This window comes from Galleria mellonella, unplaced genomic scaffold, assembly GCF_026898425.1.
Source record: "Galleria mellonella isolate WM207_F2 unplaced genomic scaffold, CSIRO_AGI_GalMel_v1 utg78, whole genome shotgun sequence".
Taxonomy (NCBI): Eukaryota; Metazoa; Arthropoda; class Insecta; order Lepidoptera; family Pyralidae; genus Galleria; species Galleria mellonella.
In genome coordinates, this window is record NW_026442151.1 from 6,845,153 (window position 1) to 6,869,186 (window position 24,034).

The 24,034-nt window shown below is 35.6% G+C and overlaps 1 protein-coding gene and 1 long non-coding RNA gene across 4 annotated transcripts in view; one reads left to right on the top strand and one right to left on the bottom strand.

Annotated features, from left to right (window-relative positions):
* Positions 1 to 24,034, bottom strand: part of LOC128202187 (uncharacterized) — a 170,269-nt gene that overhangs the window by 30,586 nt on the left and 115,649 nt on the right. The window lies entirely within an intron of this gene.
* Positions 950 to 24,034, top strand: part of LOC113517313 (protein outspread) — a 383,813-nt gene continuing 360,728 nt past the window's right edge. For all 3 annotated transcript variants that reach the window (XM_052901499.1, XM_052901501.1, XM_052901500.1), the window contains exon 1: positions 950 to 1,470. In XM_052901499.1, the coding sequence (XP_052757459.1) occupies positions 1,354 to 1,470 (117 nt within the window). In that variant the 5' untranslated portion in view covers positions 950 to 1,353. The remainder of the gene's footprint in view (positions 1,471 to 24,034) is intronic.

A 24,034-nucleotide genomic window follows, 5' to 3' on the forward strand; every position in this document is an offset into this window, starting at 1 on the left:
TGTATGTTTAACCAGGTTTTTGTATATAATTAATTAAAAGCTTCGGTTGCTCTTATTTGTTAACTTAATATTGTATTATGATAGTTTCGCGAAATTACTATAATCGACTACAGGCATAGTAATTTTGACTTTAATGTAAAACTATATTTTATTGTTTAGAATAAAAATAAGTTTAGATAAATGGCATATTAGAATCGACCGCATGGTTTTATATTTTAGTTGCGAATAGAACGATCATTATTTTCCAAATTATTGAAAAGTACTTCCAGGTAAGATTGATTTAAAGATAAATTATGAAGCTTTATAATCGATCCTAATCTGGTCTCTCTCGGGGCGGGGGGGGGGGGGAAGGGATTGTTAGTAATGAGGTCCAATAGCCCCATAGCTAGTAATATACCCCTTCATGTTGACCTCCACGCGGTTCCCCTTGGAAAACATCATGGTTATTTTTGGTCGAATTCATCATGGTGTGCCAACTAATCTGGATTCATTTCTATCTATCATCTTCCACTGATAATCCGCTGATGTATGTTGATGGCATAGGCGGGGTAGCCATCACCTATTAAAAAAAACTCTGGTCTCCCTAATTTGTAGATATTGATTATTATTCGAATTTTAACATTTTTTCTTAAATAAAATGTTATCAGCGCCATCTCTGTTATACTTAAGAAATTCTAAGCAAAACAAATAGCACAAATTTATTGAAACTGATGCATGCTTGCATGCTCAGGCGTCGTTTTTCTTCCATCCAAGTCGTTTGCGTACCATGTAATTACTAGATGTCGCTACGGTTAGGACATAATTAATGAACTGTGTAAGAAGGATAGTATAATACAAGTTTCATGAAATAGAATGAGATAGATTAAAATACTACTACATACATACTTCACCACTACAATCGCACTGTTACGTTGCAGCGATAAACAAGAGAAGAGAAGTTGTAAAACAACAACTGTGTTCAGTTCAGTCAGTGGTTTTCTATCAGATGTAAAATGGACGGGCGGTCGTGTCGCTGCACGCTCGCGAACTCCGCGTGTTCGTTGTAATATCGATGTTCAATGTTTCAAATTTTGACGTAAAAACGAATATTCTTTTTGCGATTGTTCGACTACTTCGGTGTTCGGTTGCCGAAGGAGATTGTGTTAGTGCATGTGTTTTTTTATTATATGACGTTAACGCTCACTTCACTTGCAGTGATTTTGCTGATACCTCACCGGTGGGTGCGCGCGTGATAAACTACGTGTTCGGTTTTTTGAAAAAGGCGTTTATCGTCTAGTGTGAGTGTTTTACAGTACCACCATGCTGTGCACGGTGACATAGTGAACGTTGACTTGACCCTGACCTCTGTGAAACATGTCTGGGCGATCGGATTGCAGGAAATTTGCACCAAACATCTTCAATAAGAGCAAGTGCACTAATTGCTTTCGACAGAAAGAGGAGCATAGTGCTGAAGCCTTGGAATCTAATCGGGTAAGTCTGCGCCATCAAAAATGTATAACGTACACGTTTCAATCGTCAACACAAAATATCTATTCGGATGTGCGTCCGTACACGGATGTGTACATGTGTGCGTGGGCTGACCACTTCAGGTGTTGTTCTAACGGATTTCATCGGGTTATTAAATTCGAGTTACGTCGTTTTCTTATTGGGTACCTACTCTCTATTTGACAGCGATTGATTTTGTTATTTTTACCTTTAGCTAAGCAAGTTTAGATACTTGTAATAATGTACCTATACCAACCTACCCTCTAATTTTATTCAAAATTATTATGTTAAGAAACAATATTCTGAATTACCTTCTCCTGTGTTAATTATTATTTAGACTATTTACCTGTTAAAATATAGATTTATAGAAATAGACACTTGGATATTTCAGTACATTTAGGTATAAAGTGTTCTTTATCCGTGAAGAATTATTTTTATGTAAAAAGAATTATTACTTAATCTGCGTGTACAAAAACGTAAACCTATTTGACAGATTAATAGGTATTATTGAGGCAGCATGGTCTCCGACCTTAGCCTGTTCCACAACGGAACAAACGTACTAAAAAAAAAAAAAGGTATTATTGTCACAGACATAACAATTGTCTGTGATTATTGTTCTTAATTGTTAGAATTGGTATTTACTCCACCATAGACAAATTTTTGTTTATATTTTTATTTATTAATAATCATGAGAGCGTAACAAACATTAAATGTTGTATTTTTAACTATTTTTATTATCATAGCCTTGTTTTCCAGACAGTAGAAAAATTAAATTTACCTAGTGATCAACTGTTGGTGTTTTAATTACGACAAAATAAGTTGGTATTATTAATTGTAATAAAAGTAAACTTAATAAATAATATAAATTAATTATAAAGGAAACATGTAAAATAAAAACATTATGTTCCAAATTTTACCGTTTTTAGACGTCTTTTCGAACGGAAGAATTCAGTATAGGTTTAAATTTATGTTCAAATATTTAAATTGTTACATATTGAAAATAGCTCCGCCTACGAGAATTATGGCGACGGGCTTAATTAACAGCTAAAACACTAACCTTCTTATGCATAAAAACGTCAAATATCTCATAAACCTATTTTATCTATTGAACTGTTTTATCTTTTTCTTTTGTGCTAAATTCTTAGTTTGAAAATGGTGACAAAAGATTGTAATAGTTAAAATTGTTTTAGTTTGTAGCAGGTTTTATTTTTTTTTGATGACTAAGGAAGTAAAAAGTCGTCATTGATATGAGCATTTATGTGTATCGAATTCTTGTAAATTCTATTTTTGAAATTTTAAATACTCGATATTTATTTATTTTTGAATATCGAACTATTTGAAAACCATTTTATGATCTGCGTTTTCAAATAGTTCGATAATACAAGCAATGAATAATCGTTCTTGTTTTCCCATGATACCTATGCATTTTTCTCACAAATAATTACCTATTAAATAGATATATTCTCGGATCACCGTGTAGGGCATATGCTTTACATGCTTGTATGAATAATTTCCTGTTTTCTCATTCTTAGAAAATACTCCGCAGTGCCATAATTAGAATTTGTAAAAAACTTTTTCTATCTTCTAATATGCTTTGGAATGGTTGAATAGATAAACGATAAATAGAACACGATAGAGACGTTTGCCTTTCCTTTCATGATATTATTCAATTACATTGTAAAATTATCAACTACTAGCTATCCGCCCCTGCTTCGCACGTTAAAGTAAATCGAAAGACAAATTTGTAAATTATATTAACTTTAATAGGCAAATTTTTGATATATTGGTAATATTCATAGTAATTTTCGTATAATCTCTATTTTTTCGGAAATAATATATAGTTTGTGTTACTCGCTAATAATGTAGTTGTCTATAGGTGAAAGAATTTTTAAAATCGATTGAATAGTTTTTGTGTTAATCCTTTACAAACAAACAAGATACAAAAAACCCCAAATCCTTCCTTTTTATATTATTGTTATATATCGTCATAGTCGTAGAATACTGACGGATCTATATACGTAATATTTGTCAGATCCGTCAGTATTCTACGTCTATGACGATATTATTACACAGTATGGGTATATGGATGACAAAATCCGTGTGTTGAAGTATGTATAATATACATCATTATCATTTATCCTCTAGATGTCGTAAGTGGCGATAGAGGAAACAAAAAATACTCAGTTGCAATAAAAGGAAATCCCAAAATAACTCCAATCTAAAAATCGCGTGAACCACATGCAAATAGTACCTACTATTATGGGGAAAGAAAGACTTGAGAGACTGTTTCGTTTTGAGGGGTGAGACATGGCAGTGAATTTACAGGATACAGAGGAACAACACCTGAGTCCTCAGGAATGGCAACACATAGGGGGTATCATGTGCGAAACAGTATACTCTGTTATGTCCATGGTACTGCTCATGTCTATAGGCGACGTTTACCACTTTCCATCAGGTTGGCCGTCAGTTTGCTTGCCATTCTAAGTTGCATAAATAAGATTTGTCATAGTAGTGGGACATTAACCCTAGAACTGTAATCCCATTTTTTATTTGTAAACTAAAAACCGGGTTAAATTATTACCCGTACGGGTTTATTGTTCGTAGTATTGTTCTAAAAGCAGTAATCTGACTCATAAGTATATGATTTTTTGTTTTTTATGCCAAATAAAATAATGTAGAGCACATTCAATTTCACCAAGGTTTAATTGGTGAAAAATCGATTTATTTTGACTTTTTTGTTTTTTGACATGTCAATCCCATAATATCTAAATAGCTTATCTACTACTATTTTAATATATAAAAATGAATCGCTGAATGTGTTTTTTTTTTTAATGGGTGAAAGTGGTATAGTAACCCCACCTGCGCTAACGGGAGACGCTGGCGGAGCACCAATGAAGGTTTAAAGATGAGAATGAAAACAGCCAAATGTTAGTCCATCATGATGACTATTCTATGATAAAATTAACCATGATAGTTTAATTAACCGTCATTTTTTACATTTGTTTATTATTATTGACATTATTTTTATTGTTTTCAGTTATTATTACTATAATTTTATATTGTACACGCTGATATGGTAGAATATGGAATAATGGACAAATATAATAATGTACCCATATTCGTGCAATAAATGATTTGATTTGATTTGAAGTACTTAAAAATCAATTTGAACTTTAATACCATACAATAAAGTTTAAGTGTTAGTAGAGAGTTTCCGGGAAGACAAAACAACTGAGTGGCGTCCCGAATAGCAGATTACTAAATATTTTCACTTACTAATTTACTTAAGCACAAGACAGTTTTGGCAGTAGAAGCATGAATTATGCTCTGAACAAAGTTTTTAAGGCAAAGAAAGGTGTATTTTTGGACAATTGGCATACTATGTAGTGATTTTGTGAATGAGTCGCGTGTATTCAGACTGACATACTTTTTGGCTTGTTAACTTCGTGACGCCGAATTCAGTGACAATTTTACGTTGGTGTTTATATCCACAAATCGACTTTTAACTGTTTACCAGTAAGAATAACTGCTTTAATGGTCATTCAACATGTACGTATTAGTTGACAATTGGCCAATGCTAAACATAAGTCTCCATAAAAGGGGGTTGCTAGTAGTTGCCACGTTTGACAGGCAGGTTGGCAACCGCAGTTAGGCTTTGGTAATATTTTAAGAAGGACGCTACTGCCCACCCCTCGACCATTAAGTTGCTTTAATCGCCTAAAACGAGAAAGAATGGGGTGGCCCATTCTATACAGAGACTACACGGTAACGAATATTGTATAATCAATATTGACATTTCGCATTTGTAAGGTCGGTTAAATAAAAAAAAATGTAATACATATTGCAAGTGTGTGCAGTTAATAAATCTGCTACAATCGAGGTTGTTTTTACGCATGCGCGTGAGTCATTTATGAATTTTAAAAATAAATGAAGTTTGGCAGATGGAATTTTGTAGTTAGAATTATCCATAATGTAGAGTCGTGCTGAGTGAGAATTTTGGAACATAGACATTATGTTTCTCGAATTTTTTTTTAAGGCTGAAAGTTCAAAATACCTGCTTTCAATTTGAACTATGAGAAATTCAAAAGCTGCTTACTACTTATTATGTTATAAATGTAATATTAAATGCAAAAACTATATATAACGCTCACGACTGTAATCCTTGATGAGGTAATCAGAGGAATTTTTCAAAACGTTATAGTAAACGTAACATTTACTTATTCTGCCATTTATTCAGAATAAGGCATTTATTTCAGTTGTACAGTATAATGCATACAATGCATGATATGTATGATTTCATTTCAATATCGTATGATTATATCGTCACGGTATAATAGGGGAGTAAAATGCATGCGATAATATGTAGACACTTATTTTTTTATGTATATATGAACACAATATCGTCTTAGTAAATTAATTGTATCTGTATATTGTTCGCGAGGTAAGTAAAATATGAGTATTATACTTGTAGTTTACTTTTTAATTAAAATTATATCGCAACGATAAATTGTACGATATAATGATAAATCATTAATATAATTATAAAAGTTGCTTGTTATTTACAGGAAAATTATTATATTAATTGAAAATCAAACCTATATCACGTAGGTTCCTAAAATAAACTACACGTATAAGACATATACCTTACTATACTAGCTTTTAACCGCGACTTTGCCCGCGTGACCGAAATATATACTTTGAACACGAGAAAGAGTGACCTATATCCTTCATTCCATATAATAAATGTATCAAATTTCATAGTGATTCGTTAAATAGTTAAGACACTAAGGCAACATACAAACTAATTTTCATATTTATAATATTAGTAGGAATTAGTAAGGATATGTTTTATGATGTTAGTGATTAGGCACGCTTCTTTCTTGATATAAATGTGTACCTAGCTAATTAAAATGAAAAGCAAATATTAAAATACAGAATTTCAATGTCACATTACTCATAATTAGATTAGAATTTACGTATTTGTTTCTGTTATCGTTGCGTCATACTGTAATAATGGTATGTACAATACGAAAATAGATAGATAGATACCCTTTATGGTTTCCTTCACAAGATTACAATAGTAAACTTACTATAAATACAAACAATTACAAGAAAATATTACACTGAGAAAACAATGAGTGGCCTTATCACTAAGAGCGATCTCTTCCAGGCAACCTTTGAATGGAGAGGAGTAATTTAAACTGTTTGATTGGAGGCACGAATAGATAAATAGATATATAATTTATTTGCATTACTTATAGCACTGTATATATATATATATATATATATATATATATATATATATATATATATATATATATATATATATATATATATAATAACCAGGTCGACTTCCTCGCGGTTTCCCCTGGAAACTATCATGGTTAATTCCTAATGAATTCATCATGATAAGCTAACTGGCTTATTTTCATTCTCATCTATCACCCTTCACTGGTGCTCCGCCAGCGTATCCCGCTAGCGCAGGCGGAGTCGCCATTCAATTTTCACCCATCAAAAAAAAAATATAAATAACCTGTCATCCTTTATGCGCCGGAAGTAGTTATATATATATCAATATCTATGCCCGAAATATCAACCTATATGGTACCCAGATTAAGACACCCACATACCCAAATACAGGAAAACCAGTTGTCAAACCAAACCGTGTTATAATTGCTGTGCCATACAGCCATATGCCACTTTGCTATTAATTTTAGCACAAATAAACAGTACCTAGTCACTTGCGCAGGTGAAACGGCTGTGTAAACAGAAGTAAACGTGTATCAGTAACCCGTTTGAGGCCCGTTCGTTACTACTGATGTTTTGTAAACAAAATATACATAATGATCGCTATAGTACGTGACGTGTCATTTAGACATAATGAAAAAGTAACCACTTTTTGTTATAGTTAAGTAAAAATTAAAAATTTCAACTAACCTCTAAAATGCCGGAACAGATCCTCTAATCTTCATAAATTGTAGCTAAGTACCGTCTCTATCACGTCATCTTTCGGATTAAAAAAACGCATCATAATCGGCCCATTCGTTTAGGAGCTGCGATGATACGAGCACTAATGGTGATGAAATACGAATAATTGTTTATGGATAAAAAAAATTGAATAAAAAAATATATATCTCATGGAGCTGTCTTCGAGTAACTGAATATGTTTGTTTACATGCCCATTATGTTTTATTGAAACAGAGCATGCATTAATTCATTGAGTTACGGTCGCTTATGCTCATAATTCATCCACTTTCCATTGTTCTGCGTCGCAACACCTGCATAATTTCACATTTGAATTTAATTATTTAGCTTTTCTCAAACCAAGCCCGTTATTTCACCGCGTAAATTTTATTAATTAAGGGCCCCAGTGACTGTCATATATACATTAATCTTAACTATTGGGGAAGGAGGAGAAGACTAGTGAATCCATTACTAGCATTAACATTACTACCAGAGGGAGACTTTGTACAAAAGTCGATTGCTTGGGTACCTCTGTCCCATTCGTGTTTCAACCGTGAAGCAGCTGTATTTGGATGGCTGTGTTTCGGTTTGAAGGGTGGATATGGCGTGAATTTACTGGGTACAGAGGCAACGCATGGGGGGTATCATGGGCGAAATAGTATACTCTGTTATGTCCATGGTACTGCTCATGTCTATTGCGACGGTTACCACTTTCCATCAGGTGGACTGTCAGCTTGTATGCCATTCTAAGTTGTATAAAAAAAATGTCGACTTCCACGCAATCCTCTCTGAAAACTCATGTCTAAAAAGCTGACGGGCCGTCACCTTTTCCAAATCAGTTAAATCAGTTAACCCATTGTGACGAATATACCTGGAATTGAGTACGATTGTTTCTAGAGGGACCACGTGGACGTCGACTTGACAGGTTATATTGCTAGCAATAGGACTGGTAATCCGCATTACTAACAATTCTTTTCCAATTTCCTCATTTTCCATTAGGTGACGGTTACCACTTTCCATCAGGTGGGTCGTCAGCTTGTTTGCCATTCTAAGTTGTATAAAAAAAACATAAATAACATAAAGTGATGATTATAATATGCATATATAAAGGAATATATAAATTATTAATTATAATGAGCGAAGAACTGATTTTTTTGTTTGTACTGGACAAACTCGGATCTCGCTAGACAATCATTAACAGGGGAATATTGGAAACTTGTCCAAAGCTAATTCGATAGTACAAACGTGTTGCGAAGGCAAAACGATCAAATGACGAGTAGAACCACAAAAATTTCCATCAAACGAGTTTCAAATAGTTTGACAAACGATTGAAATCAGCCAATAATTACGTGCTATTAAATATTTTGTGTCATTACGAGGAAAATGATTCGGCCCTAACCAAAAACTACATTTTATAATCAAACCATTTGACCGTCGGGGATCTTTTACCACAAAATACATTTAGTTTTTTTTTTTTTTAAATCACTCAAGTTTTATGTGAATTTATGTTTGACCGGAGTTTAAACAGGCGCTTTTAGCTTATTTCGAACGATTTACATTTTAAAAGTAAATTTATTTAATAATAAAAAATAATTATGAATTCAGTTCAAAATTCACGAAGACATACATAATCATCAACTTGACTCATAATTAGCATTTCACCTTACCAGAGAGAGACTTTGTACAAAAGTCGCTTGCTTGAGCAGCTCTGTCCCATTCGTGTTTTTACCGTGAAGCAGTCGCGTGTGAATGGCTGTGTTTCGGTTTGAAGGGTGGGGTATGGCAGTGAATTCAAACGGTACTAAGGAATAACACCTGAGTCCTCAGGAATGGTGACGCATGGGGGTTATCATGGGCGACAGTATACTCTGTTATGTCCATGATACTGCTCATGTCTATAGGCGACGGTTACCACTTTCCATCAGGTGGGTCGTCAGCTTGTTTGCCAATTTAAGCAGCATAAAAAAATACATCTGCTGTTAACTGTCCACGCTTGAACACAGACCTCCTCCATAAGGAGAATTTACACATTACTATTCAGCATTTAGGTACGATATTTTATATATCTTTTACCCTTGGAATGATCTTGATACCAATTTACTTTTCACGGTATATAATTATTATTTTTGTGTTTTGTTTCAGCACAAATTTTATGCTAATTTCTAACTGACATATTACAATATCTGTCTATTTTACACACACCAAACAAAAACAGTCAATCGGGTACAAAACAATTATATTTGGTCACACGTGACATGATGTCAAAGCCACGGTTTGATGGGTAACCATTTGTTTTCTTTCCACCGACGTGCGTACTCAAATTTCAATCTTATCTCTTACTAATACGGTACAGTTAATTTGTAATCTATGTAATTTGTAAATGGACACTGCTGCTCATAATAATACGGAAACGTCAAAGCCTCAAATGGCGCGGTTTGGACAATTATCTTGACAAATGCTCCACTAACGAAGTGACGCCCGCCATGTTGGATGCGCGTGCGCAAGGTGACGCGCCGCGAATAGGAAGTTAACGATCGACACAATGGACGCCGACTTTACATGCTTTGCTAAACTAAATGCATGCTATTTTTATAGATGTGCTGTGTTAACTAGCGCCAGTGAAAGTTTCGCTTATAAAGCAAATGTCTTCTACGGCGAGCGCATGCGCATGTCATGCCAGTTTCCTCATTCGGTAGGTAAATTTATAGGTGAATTTTATTCAAGACTGTCTAACTGGACAGACGTTGTCCTGAACAAATTTCATTTACGATAAATGGTCTTTTTATGAGTGTGTTTTTTTTACTTTAGTGTAATAGTTTATTTTCATTGTGATCAGTTAATAAAAATAATTCTAACCACTGTATGGCCGTCAATCCAGCCGTCGCATGTGATAGGCTAGCAAGCGAATAACATATCATTTTTATATCGCTTCATCCGATAGGGGTCGCCCTTCTCCACGCTTGCCTGTACCAGGTCACCACTGGAGAACCTCTCTTTCCCGTCTATTATCTGTTATATCATAATTAATAATAACTTTATCATCATCATCATATCAGCCTTTAACTGTCCACTGCTGAACAAAAGCCTCCTCCTTGGTGGTGTTTTGTCAGCAGTTGCCACGATTGGCAACCGCAGTTAGACTTTGCAGATGTTTTAAGAGGGACGCTGCTGCCCATTCCTCGCCCATTCGCAACATACTTGTTCGTATTAGTGGAGCATATAATGCAATGATATTGTGGTTTACACGTTCAAGTAGGCTAGTTCGTTAACGGCAAACCTTTGTGCCTTCATAATAACAGACTGTATAATCTACCTTGGTTTAATAACGCGGGTTAAAGTGTAAATAATTAGCGTTTCCCGCTTTCACATGCGCCCGCGCAGGTTAGGGTTTGTGGGTCGCGCGTATTTGTTTACACGAATTTAATGTTGGCACCGACAGGTTTGCGCTTCTGTGTATGTCGTGTGCAGTTTTTAGGGTTCCGTATCGAAATGGTATAAACGAACCCTTATGATGCGTCATTCACGGCGTTGTCTCGGTAACTTATCCTCAGTTATGATTCATAACAAAAAATATTTGTAATTATGGTGCTGTAAGTAATGCAACTTATATATCTATCTAGCTATATATTCTTTTTTTTTATACAACTTAGAATGGCAAACAAGCTGACGGTCCACCTGATGGAAAGTGGTAACCGTCGCCTATAGACATGAGCAGTACCATGGACATAACAGAGTATACTGTTTCGCCCATGATACCCCCATGCGTCGCCATTCCTGAGGACTCAGGTGTTATTCCTCTGTATCCAGTAAATTCACGCCATATCCCACCCTTCAAACTGGCAAACACAACTGCTTCACGGTTGAAACACGAATGGGACAGAGGAATCCAGGCAATCGACTTTTGTACAGTCTCCCTCTGGTATATATATTCCTCAGCTGTATATTCCGAGCAAATGTAATTTATAGAATATTTTATTTCAGTTAATCGGTTTTATTTACCGACTTAAAAAAAGAGGTTCTCAATTCCTCAATTACTAACAATGACACCCCCCCCCCTCCCCAATTGTCATAGTCTACCTAAAATCTCTTATAAACTGTATATATCTTGTACATGGCGGTTAACATTATCCATTACGCGGGCCGTTAGTTTGCAATTCTAGTGTCATAAAAAATGGTGTCCAAAACGTTTCATATAATAATCATGACATTTGTCATTTGACAATTCATGGAGAAAGCTACTTCTTACCCTGGTCACGAGGACGATGTCACGGACACAGACGGCCATATTATATTTATACTAGGACACACACTATACCCCTTATTCATGTAATAAAATTATAGGCGACCTGCTGAAGATGGGCCAAATTAAAAGTACCCGTAACCGGCGAGCGTGTATGAAAGATTGATGAATGTGGAAGAAGCGAAAGAGGTTTGTTTGAATCGAAGCATTTGGCGTTCCATTGTTTCTGCCTACCCTAATGGGAGACAGGCGTGACAAACGTAAAATTATAATCAGAAGATGTCTGTACGTATAGAAAGAAAGAAAAAAAAATATTTATTGCCAACAACAAAAAGGGATACATTAATTATCAATAAAAAAAAAAAAGAACTTTACATTAGTTATTGCCAACATGATGGGAGATATTTAAGGAAAAAAAAATATATGAAGGGAAATACAAACCAAAACAATTTTTTTATGTAACCTAGAATGGCATACAAGCTGACAGCCAACCTCATTAGGGATTATTAGCGTGAGAATATTTCCCTTTGCAATCAACCGACTTCAACTATTATGTATTATGTGTTATAACTTAGTACGCGTTGATTTTGAAAGTAAGCTTTTTTATGCAACTTAGAATGGTGAACAAGCTAACGACTCACCTGATGGAATGTGCAAACCGTCGCCTATAGATATGACCAGTGCCATGGACATAACAGAGTATACTGTTTCGCCCATGATACCCTTAGGCACCTCTGTCCCATTCGTGTCTCTACCGTAAAGCAGTTGTTTGCATGGCTGTGTTTCGGTTTGAAGAGTGGGATATAGCAGTGAATTTACAGGGTACAGAAGAATAACACCTGAGTCCTCAGGAATGGCAAAGTATTAGGGATATCATGGGCGAAACAGCATACTCTGTTATGTCCATGTTACATGCTTATCGGCGACGGTTACCACATTCCATCTGGTAGGCCGTCAGCTTGTTTGTCATTCTAAGTTGCATAAAAAAGTTTACTTTCAAAATCCATGTGTACGAAGTTATAACACGTAACACATAGTAGTTGAAGTCGGTTGGTTGCAAAGGGAAATATTCTCACGATTATAATCCCTAATGAGGTAGTCAGAGGCGATTTATCATCTTTCAACGTTGTGATCGACATAACACTTGTCCAAATTTCACCAAACATGAACTGAAATTATATTCGAATTGATTTTTGCTGCATACTTTCGTAAACATGACGTAACGAGAAATGGAATTAATGAAAAGTTTCCTAAAAAAATTATAGCATTTATTTAAAGGGCGCCAACGTCAATTTATCTCCGATCACCTGTAAAGGAGAGGTATATTTCGCGTAATTAATTAAGCATCGCAGGAATTTACAGCTGCTGGTACTTGGGGTCACATCGTCCATATACGATGCTAAGTGCGGCCGAGAGGTGGCGCCGGCGGCCGCCGACGCATTCTACCGCGTTTTGTGGTTAATGCGTAAAACTGGAACGCACAAACAATGCTCATTTAGTATTTTGACATACTTTTCACATACTGGACCACCACTAAAACTAAATGTTCAACTGTAATCTTTATTTTTAACTAGCGACCCGCCCCGGCTTTGCTCAGGTAGTAGAACATAGTTATTTTAATTATATCAACCGGTAACCTTCCACTAATGAACATAGGTCTTCTCCATATGGGGAGTTTTACTAGTAGTTTGGCAGACGGGTTGACAACTGCAGTTAGGCATTGGTGATGTTTTAAGAAGGACGCTGTTGCCTATCCTCTCGACCATTAATTTCCCTTAGATGCCTTTTACGACACCCGTGGTTAAGGAATGTGTGGCCCTGTTCTAAGACGGGAACATACGGTGGTAAAGCAGAGCATATATGCTTAAATTTTTGTGTCGAGTATGAATTAGATGAGTTTAATAAGGTATCCTTAAAAGATAGACAGACATATGGCATCATGGAACTTTTTGTAGACCTATAAAAAAGAAACAATCCCACCATACATTGTTATGTTATATCTGAAATGGATTAGGCAGCGTCGTCAATGAAAGCTCCGAGTCGTCTTGACTTCTTCTGACACCTTGAACAATTGTCGTTATATTTCAATAATTAACATAGAACAATATTAAACTATACGTGTAAACTTTTCTCTTGAATTACTCTATTTAATGGCGAAAACCGCATTAAAATCCGTTGTGTAGTTTAAAAGATCTAAACGTACAGACGGTGGGAAGCGGCTTTGTTTAATGGTATATAGAGATATTAACAACACAGAGATATTGGATATACTTTAGTAATTCTTGTGACAGTAGACATTCCATATTTGAAATAGTTCTAAAAGGAAGTCTTGATACGAGGGCGATTACTTTAAGTATCTACAACATCAAAAGTTCCTACTTAACCTATTATAATCCGAGCAATTTGAACGCGCATGTTAATTGCCGTACGTCAAGTCCACCGCTTTAAAAGGCACCATAAATCCATCTAACAAAGGCTGTATAATTTTACACAATGTAAATATTTGTTCCATACTAAAAACTACGCTGACGCGTTCTGGCCGCACGGCTCCGGGTCGCGGCGTCGAAAAAAGTTTTTGATCGACACTGTCGAGCAATAAAGACGTGGAGATGGATTTTGAAATTAAAAAAGAAAATACGAGTAGGAGATGTTGCGTCCGTTCCCATAATGGCCAGAGAATGTCGATTCGGGGGTTGCCAGATGCGTTTTTATAATTGTACCCATATGTTAAATATTTTCTCACCAATTAGTTTTTGTTTTTTTTTCACTTTTATTCAATCACCAAGTTATATCTATTTTTACTACATTTTACCAATAAACAATAACGACTAAATCGAGTGATTTCTTTTACCCTCTGTTTCTCTTATACTATCGTCTGTTTTGCCTTTATATTTTATTGTATTTGTATATTGTTATATGGTTTTCTAAAACTTTCTTCAAAATTTCGCTAACAGTATAATATTCTAAAATTGCAAAAAAAAAAAAAATACCCAATCTGGTAACACTGGTTGAAACTGACCTTTTTCTAAGCAATCCGAATACAGAAGACGTGTTTAGAATGGTCGAGACTTGGGCTAAGTTGTAGTGTAGGGATAAAAAGGAGTGCGTGAGGAATGTACCGACGCGATCGCCAGGTGCATTGGCCCCGGGGCCCGCCCCCGGCTGCATTTTTGTGTGCGCACACGCCTAATGTATATGATTCTTATTCTTACTGAAATAAGTAAAATAAAATTTATAATTGCCGCCAATTATTCATTGTATTACCGAAAACTGTCATGCAATTTGACGATTTAAGGTAATGTCTTTAAAATTTATATTTTATTGATAAATAAAAAAAAATCAGAAACCTTAGCTTGAAGAAAATTAACGCCTATCTTCGGGCATCGTGCGACGGACAATAAAATAAGTAAGTTTATCGTATACACGTTTACGTCGCCAGTAACATCATTATATTGTCTTTATAGCACCGTACTAATTAAGATTTTAATGGCAACCCCGATAAACTGATTATATGAACTTTGCCATAAAGATTAAACCATAAAATGGTTCGGCGGTGGTCCGAAGGAGTGTTATTTACGATGTTGATGTATGAGTTGGCGAATTTACACCCACGATGCGATATCAGACTCAGCGTAAGCTGTCTCCGGACCGTTATCAACACAATGGGTTACTATTGCTAGTACTAAACAATATTATGTGGGTCGAACGGCCGAACGCGACACCTGTTATAATACGACCAATTAAAGCTGACACTTAACACCTACTTGTGAACACGGAAGGAGTGTGCAACACAATCCGGCAGCGTTATCAATGTTTACGACGCTGTAATAATTAAAAATTCGTGGCTCGGAATGGTACAGTGGAGCGCAAAGGTGCTGCGTAAGTCGATATCATTGGAATGTGTTGCCACTATATATCAATGGAGCGATTCATTTTATCTAAGTAGGTTGCAAACGGAAATGTTACTCAACACTTGTTCAAACCGTCAATTTATTGTTTTTATTTAAATGTTTTTATTATCCTCACTCTTCGATGTACAATGTATTAATATTTTACGTGTACCGATGGCCTCAAGATAAACTTACCTAACTGCGGTCATATCATGCTATTGCTTACACTGAAGCACATTTTAACCTTGAATACTACTTGATACATATTTACAGCTTAACTAGATAAATGTTTGCCTGTTATCTTTTATTTGTCGTTGCTTGTTTCTAGTCGATGGCTGCATTAAAGTTTTATATTCTCTGTGAAGACAATACGAAAAAAAGCTATGAAAAGAACGATGTTCACACCATTGAGATTGGACGCGTTCTATTTCATTAAGTTGTACGGCGCATACCAAACAAGCTACGAGTACAGAGCTTCGCTGCCTAATGTCTACCCTTTATTCGCTCTTTATTCCCATTCTTTAGGCCGTTGTATTGCGTTACACGATAGTAAATCTCTATGACGATAATATATGCGTTGAATTAAAGTTTACGAGCCACTCTGTCTACAGCGCGGCCATGTCACATATCAAATTCACTCGGAAACCCGTTCTCACGAGTGCACCTGTCAGATTAATTCTGGATACATATGGCCAATAACGTTTGTAAACATTTTTTATCGAGACAAAATAAAATATAGTAAAGACTATTTGAACGCGGTCGTTAGCCGCGCGGTCAGTACAAACGTAACTGCATGTTGCTAGTCTGTTTTAAACATCCATTTTTAATGTAACTTAAATTTTTTATTTCTGGTAGTTTTAATAGGTAGAATATTCCACGAAATTCTATCACCTATTGTAAAGTATGTAATATATAACCAAGGCAGAAGAAAAGTGGACAATTGGGACTAACACCTAACCCCTTATGCAGGAGGAAAGGGATAGTTAGCAATGGCGTTTGACAGCCCCATTGCTAACAATATGCCCTATTAGGTCGATATCCACGTGGTTCCCCTGGAAAGCATCGTGAGCAATTCTTGTTGAATTCGTCACGATGGGCTAACTGACCTACTTCATCCTCACCTATCATCCTTCATTGGTGCCCCACCGGTGAATACCGATAGCGCGGATGGGGTTACCATTCCATTATCATCCATTAAAAAAAAACTCCTTATGCAGGGGAAAATAGATTGTTTGGACAGAGGTACCCAAGAAATCGACTTTTGTACAAAGTCTCTCTCTGGTAAATATACACCATTTAGGCAACCATGTACCCCTTGAAGTCTTAAGATATATATATATATATATATATATATATATATATATATATATATATATATATATATATATATATATATATATATATATATATATAATAAATCTCAATATATTGGGTCCAAGATAACACAAACAGAGTAAAAGAAAATGTAGCGTAGCGAACACCAAGAATTACCGGCAAATAACAAAGTAAATTTAATTTAGATATCACCGATGCTTCTTCGAGAGGTCTCCATTTAATCTCAACATTCAGTAGTGGAAACTGCAGTTTTAATTGACCAGCTTGTTATTTTGTTTCCAATATGGCTACCGAGCAAATGTTACGTGGAGTCACGTTGCATTTTTATATTAGCATATTCACAATCTAGATACGATAGCGGCTCGAGTTAAAGTAAAACACTAATTAATACGTTAAAAATCAATTTGCTTCGTTTTCTGTAAGTACTCGAATGTAAAAATGCCAATATGGCGATATTAGCATAAACTGAACGAGTGCCTGCATTTAATTGTTAGATATTTTATTTAAAAAGTGTGTGTGAGTCGTTGGTACGGATGAAGCTAGTATATTGGAATTAAGGTCGTCTCTTCTAGGCACGTCCTTGTGGATTTTTATGTTACGAATAAAAAGCCGATTAACTGCGTTTGGTTGCACTTTACATATACCGTAACTGCTGTCAATAAAATAGCGGTACAACGTTTATGTTAATATTGTATTGCCGCGTAATTGCCAGTTTAAATATAACCATAGTGATATATTTTTTTTTAATGGATGATAATGGAATGGTAACCCTACCCGCGCTATCGGTATACACCGGCGGGGCATCAGTGAAGAATGATAGGTGAGGATGAAGTAGGTCAGTTAGCCCATCGTGACGAATTCAACAAGAATTGTTCACGATGGTTTCCAGGGGGAACCACATGGAGGTCGACCTAATAAGGCATATTGCTAGCCATGGCGCTGTCAATCTCCATTACTAACAATCCCTTTCCCCCCATCATAGTGATATTTGATCGTGAAATCGGGGATTCATCAGGAATTAACCATGATGGTTTTCAGGGAGAACCGCGAGGAGGTCGACCTGGTTGAGTATATTGCTGGCAATAGAATTCTCAGTCTCCATTACTAACAATCCCTTTTCCCCGCAGTTCGGCATTCAAACTGCGAAAAACTAATGTTTAACACTAGGTTCTGAGCTGCGGTCTAACAATTTGCTTGAAGATGCCTCGTTTAGAAGTGAAACCCGTGTCGCAAACCGTGCTTGGACGAAATGGCAGACGGCGATTGAAGGCCAATATGGAAGATTGTTGAAATTCTAGTAGTAATGATGATAACGGAATTAATCAAAATAGTTGTGATCATATTTTATTATTACCAGTGATATTAACTTTTGCAAGTTAACACCTATTTTACTAAAATATTCTAAAATTTGTTATAATAAAAGTATGCAATAATAAAAGTAAGTTGTTAAGCTATAGCTAGTGATGTATAAAAAAATTCAATGTTAATTCGAACATTTGCAATAAATAATGTATATGAATTTGATCCTATTCCCAAAGATCCGACACTTTAAAATTGAATTATACAGCCAGTGTAAAACGCGGTTTTGCAATAAAATTGATGAAAATTATATACAATTATTAACGACTATGAGCGGTTCTTGACGAGTGATTTCATTGGCGTTGGCCCTCGAAACAGCATATATGAGAATGTTTAATTAGTAGTAATTTATTGGTAACTGGTATTGTGGTCGAAGTTGGTTTAACCGATTCCCGTACTCGCCCGAGGCGCGTTATTGGTAGTTATTCTGTTCACTGGATAATTTTAGGTATCTATCTGTACTGTAGCTGGCAACACTACAAGTACCATAGACAAGGAACTTTAATTTTTAATAAAAACATAACTTTACGTAGCATTGAATGCAAATGATCTTCCAACATTGTTGTTTTATAAGTATATATTTGTCGCATATAGTTCTCAACCCTGTCGTCGAAGGGTAACCAATAAAAACTGCACATTACCTTTTATCTTGTTGAGATATCTTTATGAAGTTATTAAGTAGCGAATATCGCTGACTATCCGTATGTGATTGCGACCCATTATTCCGTTCATTAATGCAGATATCCTGAGTTAGTTAACCGCGTTTTGAGAACTGGTTATGTTCATGCACTTGTACTGTTATGGAGGCAATTTAATGTTATGAAGACCAGAGGGAGACTTTGTACAAAAGTCGATTGCTTGGGGACCTCTGTCCCATTCGTGTTTCAACCGTGAAGCAGTTGTGTTTGCATGGCTGTGTTTCGGTTTGAAGGGTGGGATATGGCGTAAATTTACTGGCTACAGAGGAATAACACCTGAGTCCTCAGGAATGGCAACGCATGGGGGGGGATCATGGGCGAAACAGTATACTCTGTTATGTTCATGGCACTGGTCATGTCTATAGGCGACGGTTACCACTTTACATCAGGTGGGCCATCAGCTTGTTTGCCATTTTAAGTTGTATAAAAAAATAATAATAAAGGTTTCGTTTTGAAATATCGGACGAATGGTGATTGATAATGGGATCTTACTTAGAACTAGGGGTGGGGGTAATATACAACAATATCTATATATTTTAATTACAATAACTATATACTGGTCCAACAACGAATATGTTAAATGTCTGTTATCTAATATTTAATATCGAAATCGTATCGTATGTAGTTATCCGATCGGTACGGGCGATATTGGAATGGGTAATGACCTTTTTCCGTCATCAATGTCTAAAAGAAACCAATGTATAGACTTTTTTAATGTTTGAAAATGGAATGGTAACTCCGCTTGCACTATTGGTATACGCTGACGAGGTACCAGTGAGTGATGATAGGCGAAGATGAAACGTTAGCCTAAGATGCTGAATTCACTTGATACTAAGCACGATGGTTTCCATGAGGATCCACGTGGAGGTTGACCAGATAGGGTATATTGCTAGCAATGGAATCGTTAAATTCCCATTATTAACAATCCTTTCCCCCAAATATATAGATATTGGAGTGCTACCAATATTACTCATGCCTACTTGGAATGCTTGTAAAGATGCAATTTGTCGTATGTTTGAATTCTCGAGGGAAGAATACTGCTATTGTTTGCGATGCTTGAGTTACGATGTGATAGCTCGCATTTCATCACACCGCATGTCTCAAACATTCCGCCATTGTTCCTCTGTTTTCCAACACCACACATCGAGGTTTACATTCATTGTTTCCAATTGTTATTGGACATTTTATTTGTTGTTTAGTATTTGTAAATCACAGGAATACGTTTACGTACCGCGAAGTTGATGTATAACAAACATCGGCTGTTTTGAAAAACAATTTGAGTGTGTCATTTTCTCAGTATTGGCCGTGTGGTCCCGGCGTAGAATGGACCACCCCTTCCTTTCCCGTGAGTGTCGTAAGAGGCGACTAAGGGAAGGCGAAGGATGGGTAGCAGCGTCCTTCTTAAAACATCTGTAAAGTCTAACTGCGCTTGTCAATCCGCCTGCTAAGCGTGGCCACTACTGGAAAAGGTTTTTTTTTCTACAACTTAGAGTGGCAAAAATTTCAAAAATATCAATATCTCTTCGGAATTAGAAACATACACATACCAGAAATCGAAATAAATTCTCCTTTTTAAAATCCGTTTAAAATATCATTCTAATGTTCCGATCAATTGAATTCAAATTAAAAGAAGCAGTAAAACAATTTCATTACAGCTTAGTTAGTGGCATAACAACTACGATACTCGTACGAACAGCTGGAGTAGTTCACAAATATTTATCAGACACTTCAAGGCTTTTAAGTACGGAAATATGTGGCTATGCCTCATAAAAACTCATAAGTTTCAAATTATGAGCACTTATGTGTCACATATGGTCGATTTAACACCGTATTTATTACAGTCAATGTACTTCCGTCCGCCCGCTGTTATCCATACTAAGAGAATCGTCAGCATCATCATAACAGCCTATAAGTGTCCACTGCTGAACATAAGCCTTCCCTTTGGAATTTACTGTGTACAGAAGAATAACACCTGAGTCCTCAGGAATGGCAACGCATGGAGGGTATCATGGGCGAAACAGTATACTCTGTTATGTCCATGGTACTGCTCATGTTTATAGCCGACGGTTTTTTTTTTAGTAGGTGATAATGTAATGGTAACCCCACCCGCGCTATCGGTATACACCGGCGGGGCACCAGTGAAGGATGATAGGTGAAGATGAAGCAGGTCAATTAGCCCATCGTGACGAATTCAACAAGAATTCTTCACGATGGTTTCCAGGGGGAACCACGTGGAGGCCGACCTAAAAGGATATATTGCTAGCAATGAGGCTGTCAAACTCCATTGCTAATAATCCCTTTCCCCCCTATAGGCGACGGTTGCCACTTTCCATCAGGTGGGCCGTCAGCTTGTTTGCCATTCTAAGTTGTATAAATAAAAATAAAAAAATACTGGGTTTGCCACAATTGAAGTCGCGTTTTTTGTCGTATAACAATCTCAATTCCTGTGGAGTAAAGATATCGTTAATTTGTTAATAAGTAAATTTATATCATAATGGTACATGATTCATACGAAACCTGTTTTATATAGCACAATATAAAGAACTACTTTTCATATAGTTTATTGGCACCGGACACAGAGGGTGTATTCACTGCGTTAATTAAGAGTCGACACTGCTCTTATATTGATAAAATTGAAAAATAATTCTAGGTAACACAACAAAATAATTGAATATTCATAATTTTGTATATCTGTCATTATATGTTCTATTCTATGCGGCATAGAGTCAACGTTGTACGAGTCGTAGCCGCTCTCCCCTATCTATAGGTTTCATAAAATACTTTATAGTGTGAAATTTTTAAATTCATTGGGCTGGTTGCACAGATTCATACAAACCAGGCACAGTGAATAGATTTTTTAATTTACGCAGGTTAGAATATTAGACGCAGGTAACACCTTTAATACACAAAAGCAACCTTCAGAGCATACAGGTATTTGCATACTCGCAGGACGCGATACCCACGCTCCATACAGCCAATCCATCATATTTGCTGCTGTGGGGGAAACGATACCATTTTGTATGCAACTATAATTTTGCGCGCGAATTTATCACGCATTATTTCAACGTCTATCGGCATAAGATCTCTTTTGGTTCAGTTATTAGTTATCTATGTAATAGTGAACTTAAGAGTTATTCAAAACAGGTATGTTATACTCGGATGGAATAAGAATTAGTTATTAGGTACGCGATAATATCTCTATTTATTATTATTGTAATTTATTTATATCGCTCACGTCTATAAATTCTTTAGTAGGTTAGTTCTACTTGGAACTGTTATGTGTTGAATTAAAAATAGGTATACATTGTCATCATTTTGTACCGTTATTCCGTTTTGTCGAGTGTCGACTCCAAAAATGAATGTTTTCTTAATCTGTTTAATTTTTATTTATTTATTTATACTTTATTGTACACACTATACGTAAAAATGTGATAGAGGTAAGTAAATGTAGAAAGGCGAGCTTAACCCTTAAAAGCATGATTTTTTAAATCAAATTAAAAAATATATAAGTGTACCCTTTACTGTGTTTACTAATGGGGAAAAATAGTAAAAAAAAACGATATATTTAAAAAAAAATTGGTAACATGTAAACAGTCAAACATTAAAATAAAATCGATTGTAGGCGCCCAGTGCGATTTATAACCCCGGTATCAAATTTGAAACTTCAGGTATTTAAGGGTTAACTCTAAAAGAGTTCTCTTGCAGCAAAACTAAAGTGAAAAGGAACGTCAATGTCAGCGGTGTACAATATTGTGACACTTTTCTTCTTTAGTTAGTTACCATTTTTTTGGTATTTGTTGTAGAAATATGAATCATATTTTACTAATCTTATTTCTTTCCATTCTTCTTTTGTGTTAGTAAATTTTATTTATATAAAATGTTTTCAACTGATTTTAAAAAGAAAGAGGTTCTTAATTCGGTTGGATTTTTTTTTATGTTTGTTACCTCGTAACTCCGTCAATTCTAAAACGTACTGGATTTTTTTTACCTGAAAATATATACTTACATATTGGTTCCATAGAAGAAATCAAAATAAGTAATCGGTTTTGTCACAAATGAAGTCTTTTTTTTTATAATTTATATAATGTATTAAATACGTAAAGTTGTATATTATTAATCAAAATATTTTTTTATTTGACAAACAAGTGACATATATTTAGGTGTCGAAATACAAAGATTTCTCTTGTTCTTAGTCGAAATATTAAGAAGCATAGATATTGAATTGTATCTTTCCAAAAATAAATGTTAAAAACAGAAAAAAAATTTATGATAACAAAATATTTTTAGGGAGATATACCAGTTTGCTCGCTGGTAATCAAAGACATTCGAGATAATATAATCACGCTAACAATTATCAAAAAAATCTTCTTAAAATACCTCTTACTAACAATTACCCCCAGATTTTGTCTCGTTTATGCGAAGCACGCTGCTTAGTCACTAGGGAATGGAGTGGTCAAAAGTGATTAGATATTTTCGTAGGCGACCATTCCGTGACGTTCAGATCTCATAGCCTGGAGGTACGCATCAAGCATCGTCAGATAATAAAACAAAGAGTTGTTGATAGCAACAAATAATTGCGAAGCCTTGAACTGCCGAGCAACGACCTTAGATGTACCTGCGAACAGATCGTATCAGCTCGATGTGAATTTGTACCATTCTACAAAGGATGCAATTTAGATAAAATGTTAGGATGCTGTACACTGGGATTGTTAAGGAACTTGAAATGTGAAAGGTAAACCCAATAGATTGTACGTATTTGGTAAAATGCTGTTTTAAAGTGCAGATGTTGAAGATATGATAGTTAGGTTGGTATAATGCAACGGTTTCTGCCAGTGTGTAGAAACTATAATGATGCAAAGGGCGCTACAAGTATTGAAAAGTACGCTGCGTCGGTGGGAAACAGTGTATGCACAAATTACTACAGGGTCACTACACTACTTACCAGAGGGAGACTTTGTACAAAAGTCGATTGCTTGGGTACCTCTGTCCCATTCGTGTTTCTACCGTGAAGCAGTTGTGTTTGCATGGCTGTGTTTCGGTTTGAAGGGTGGGATATGGCGTGA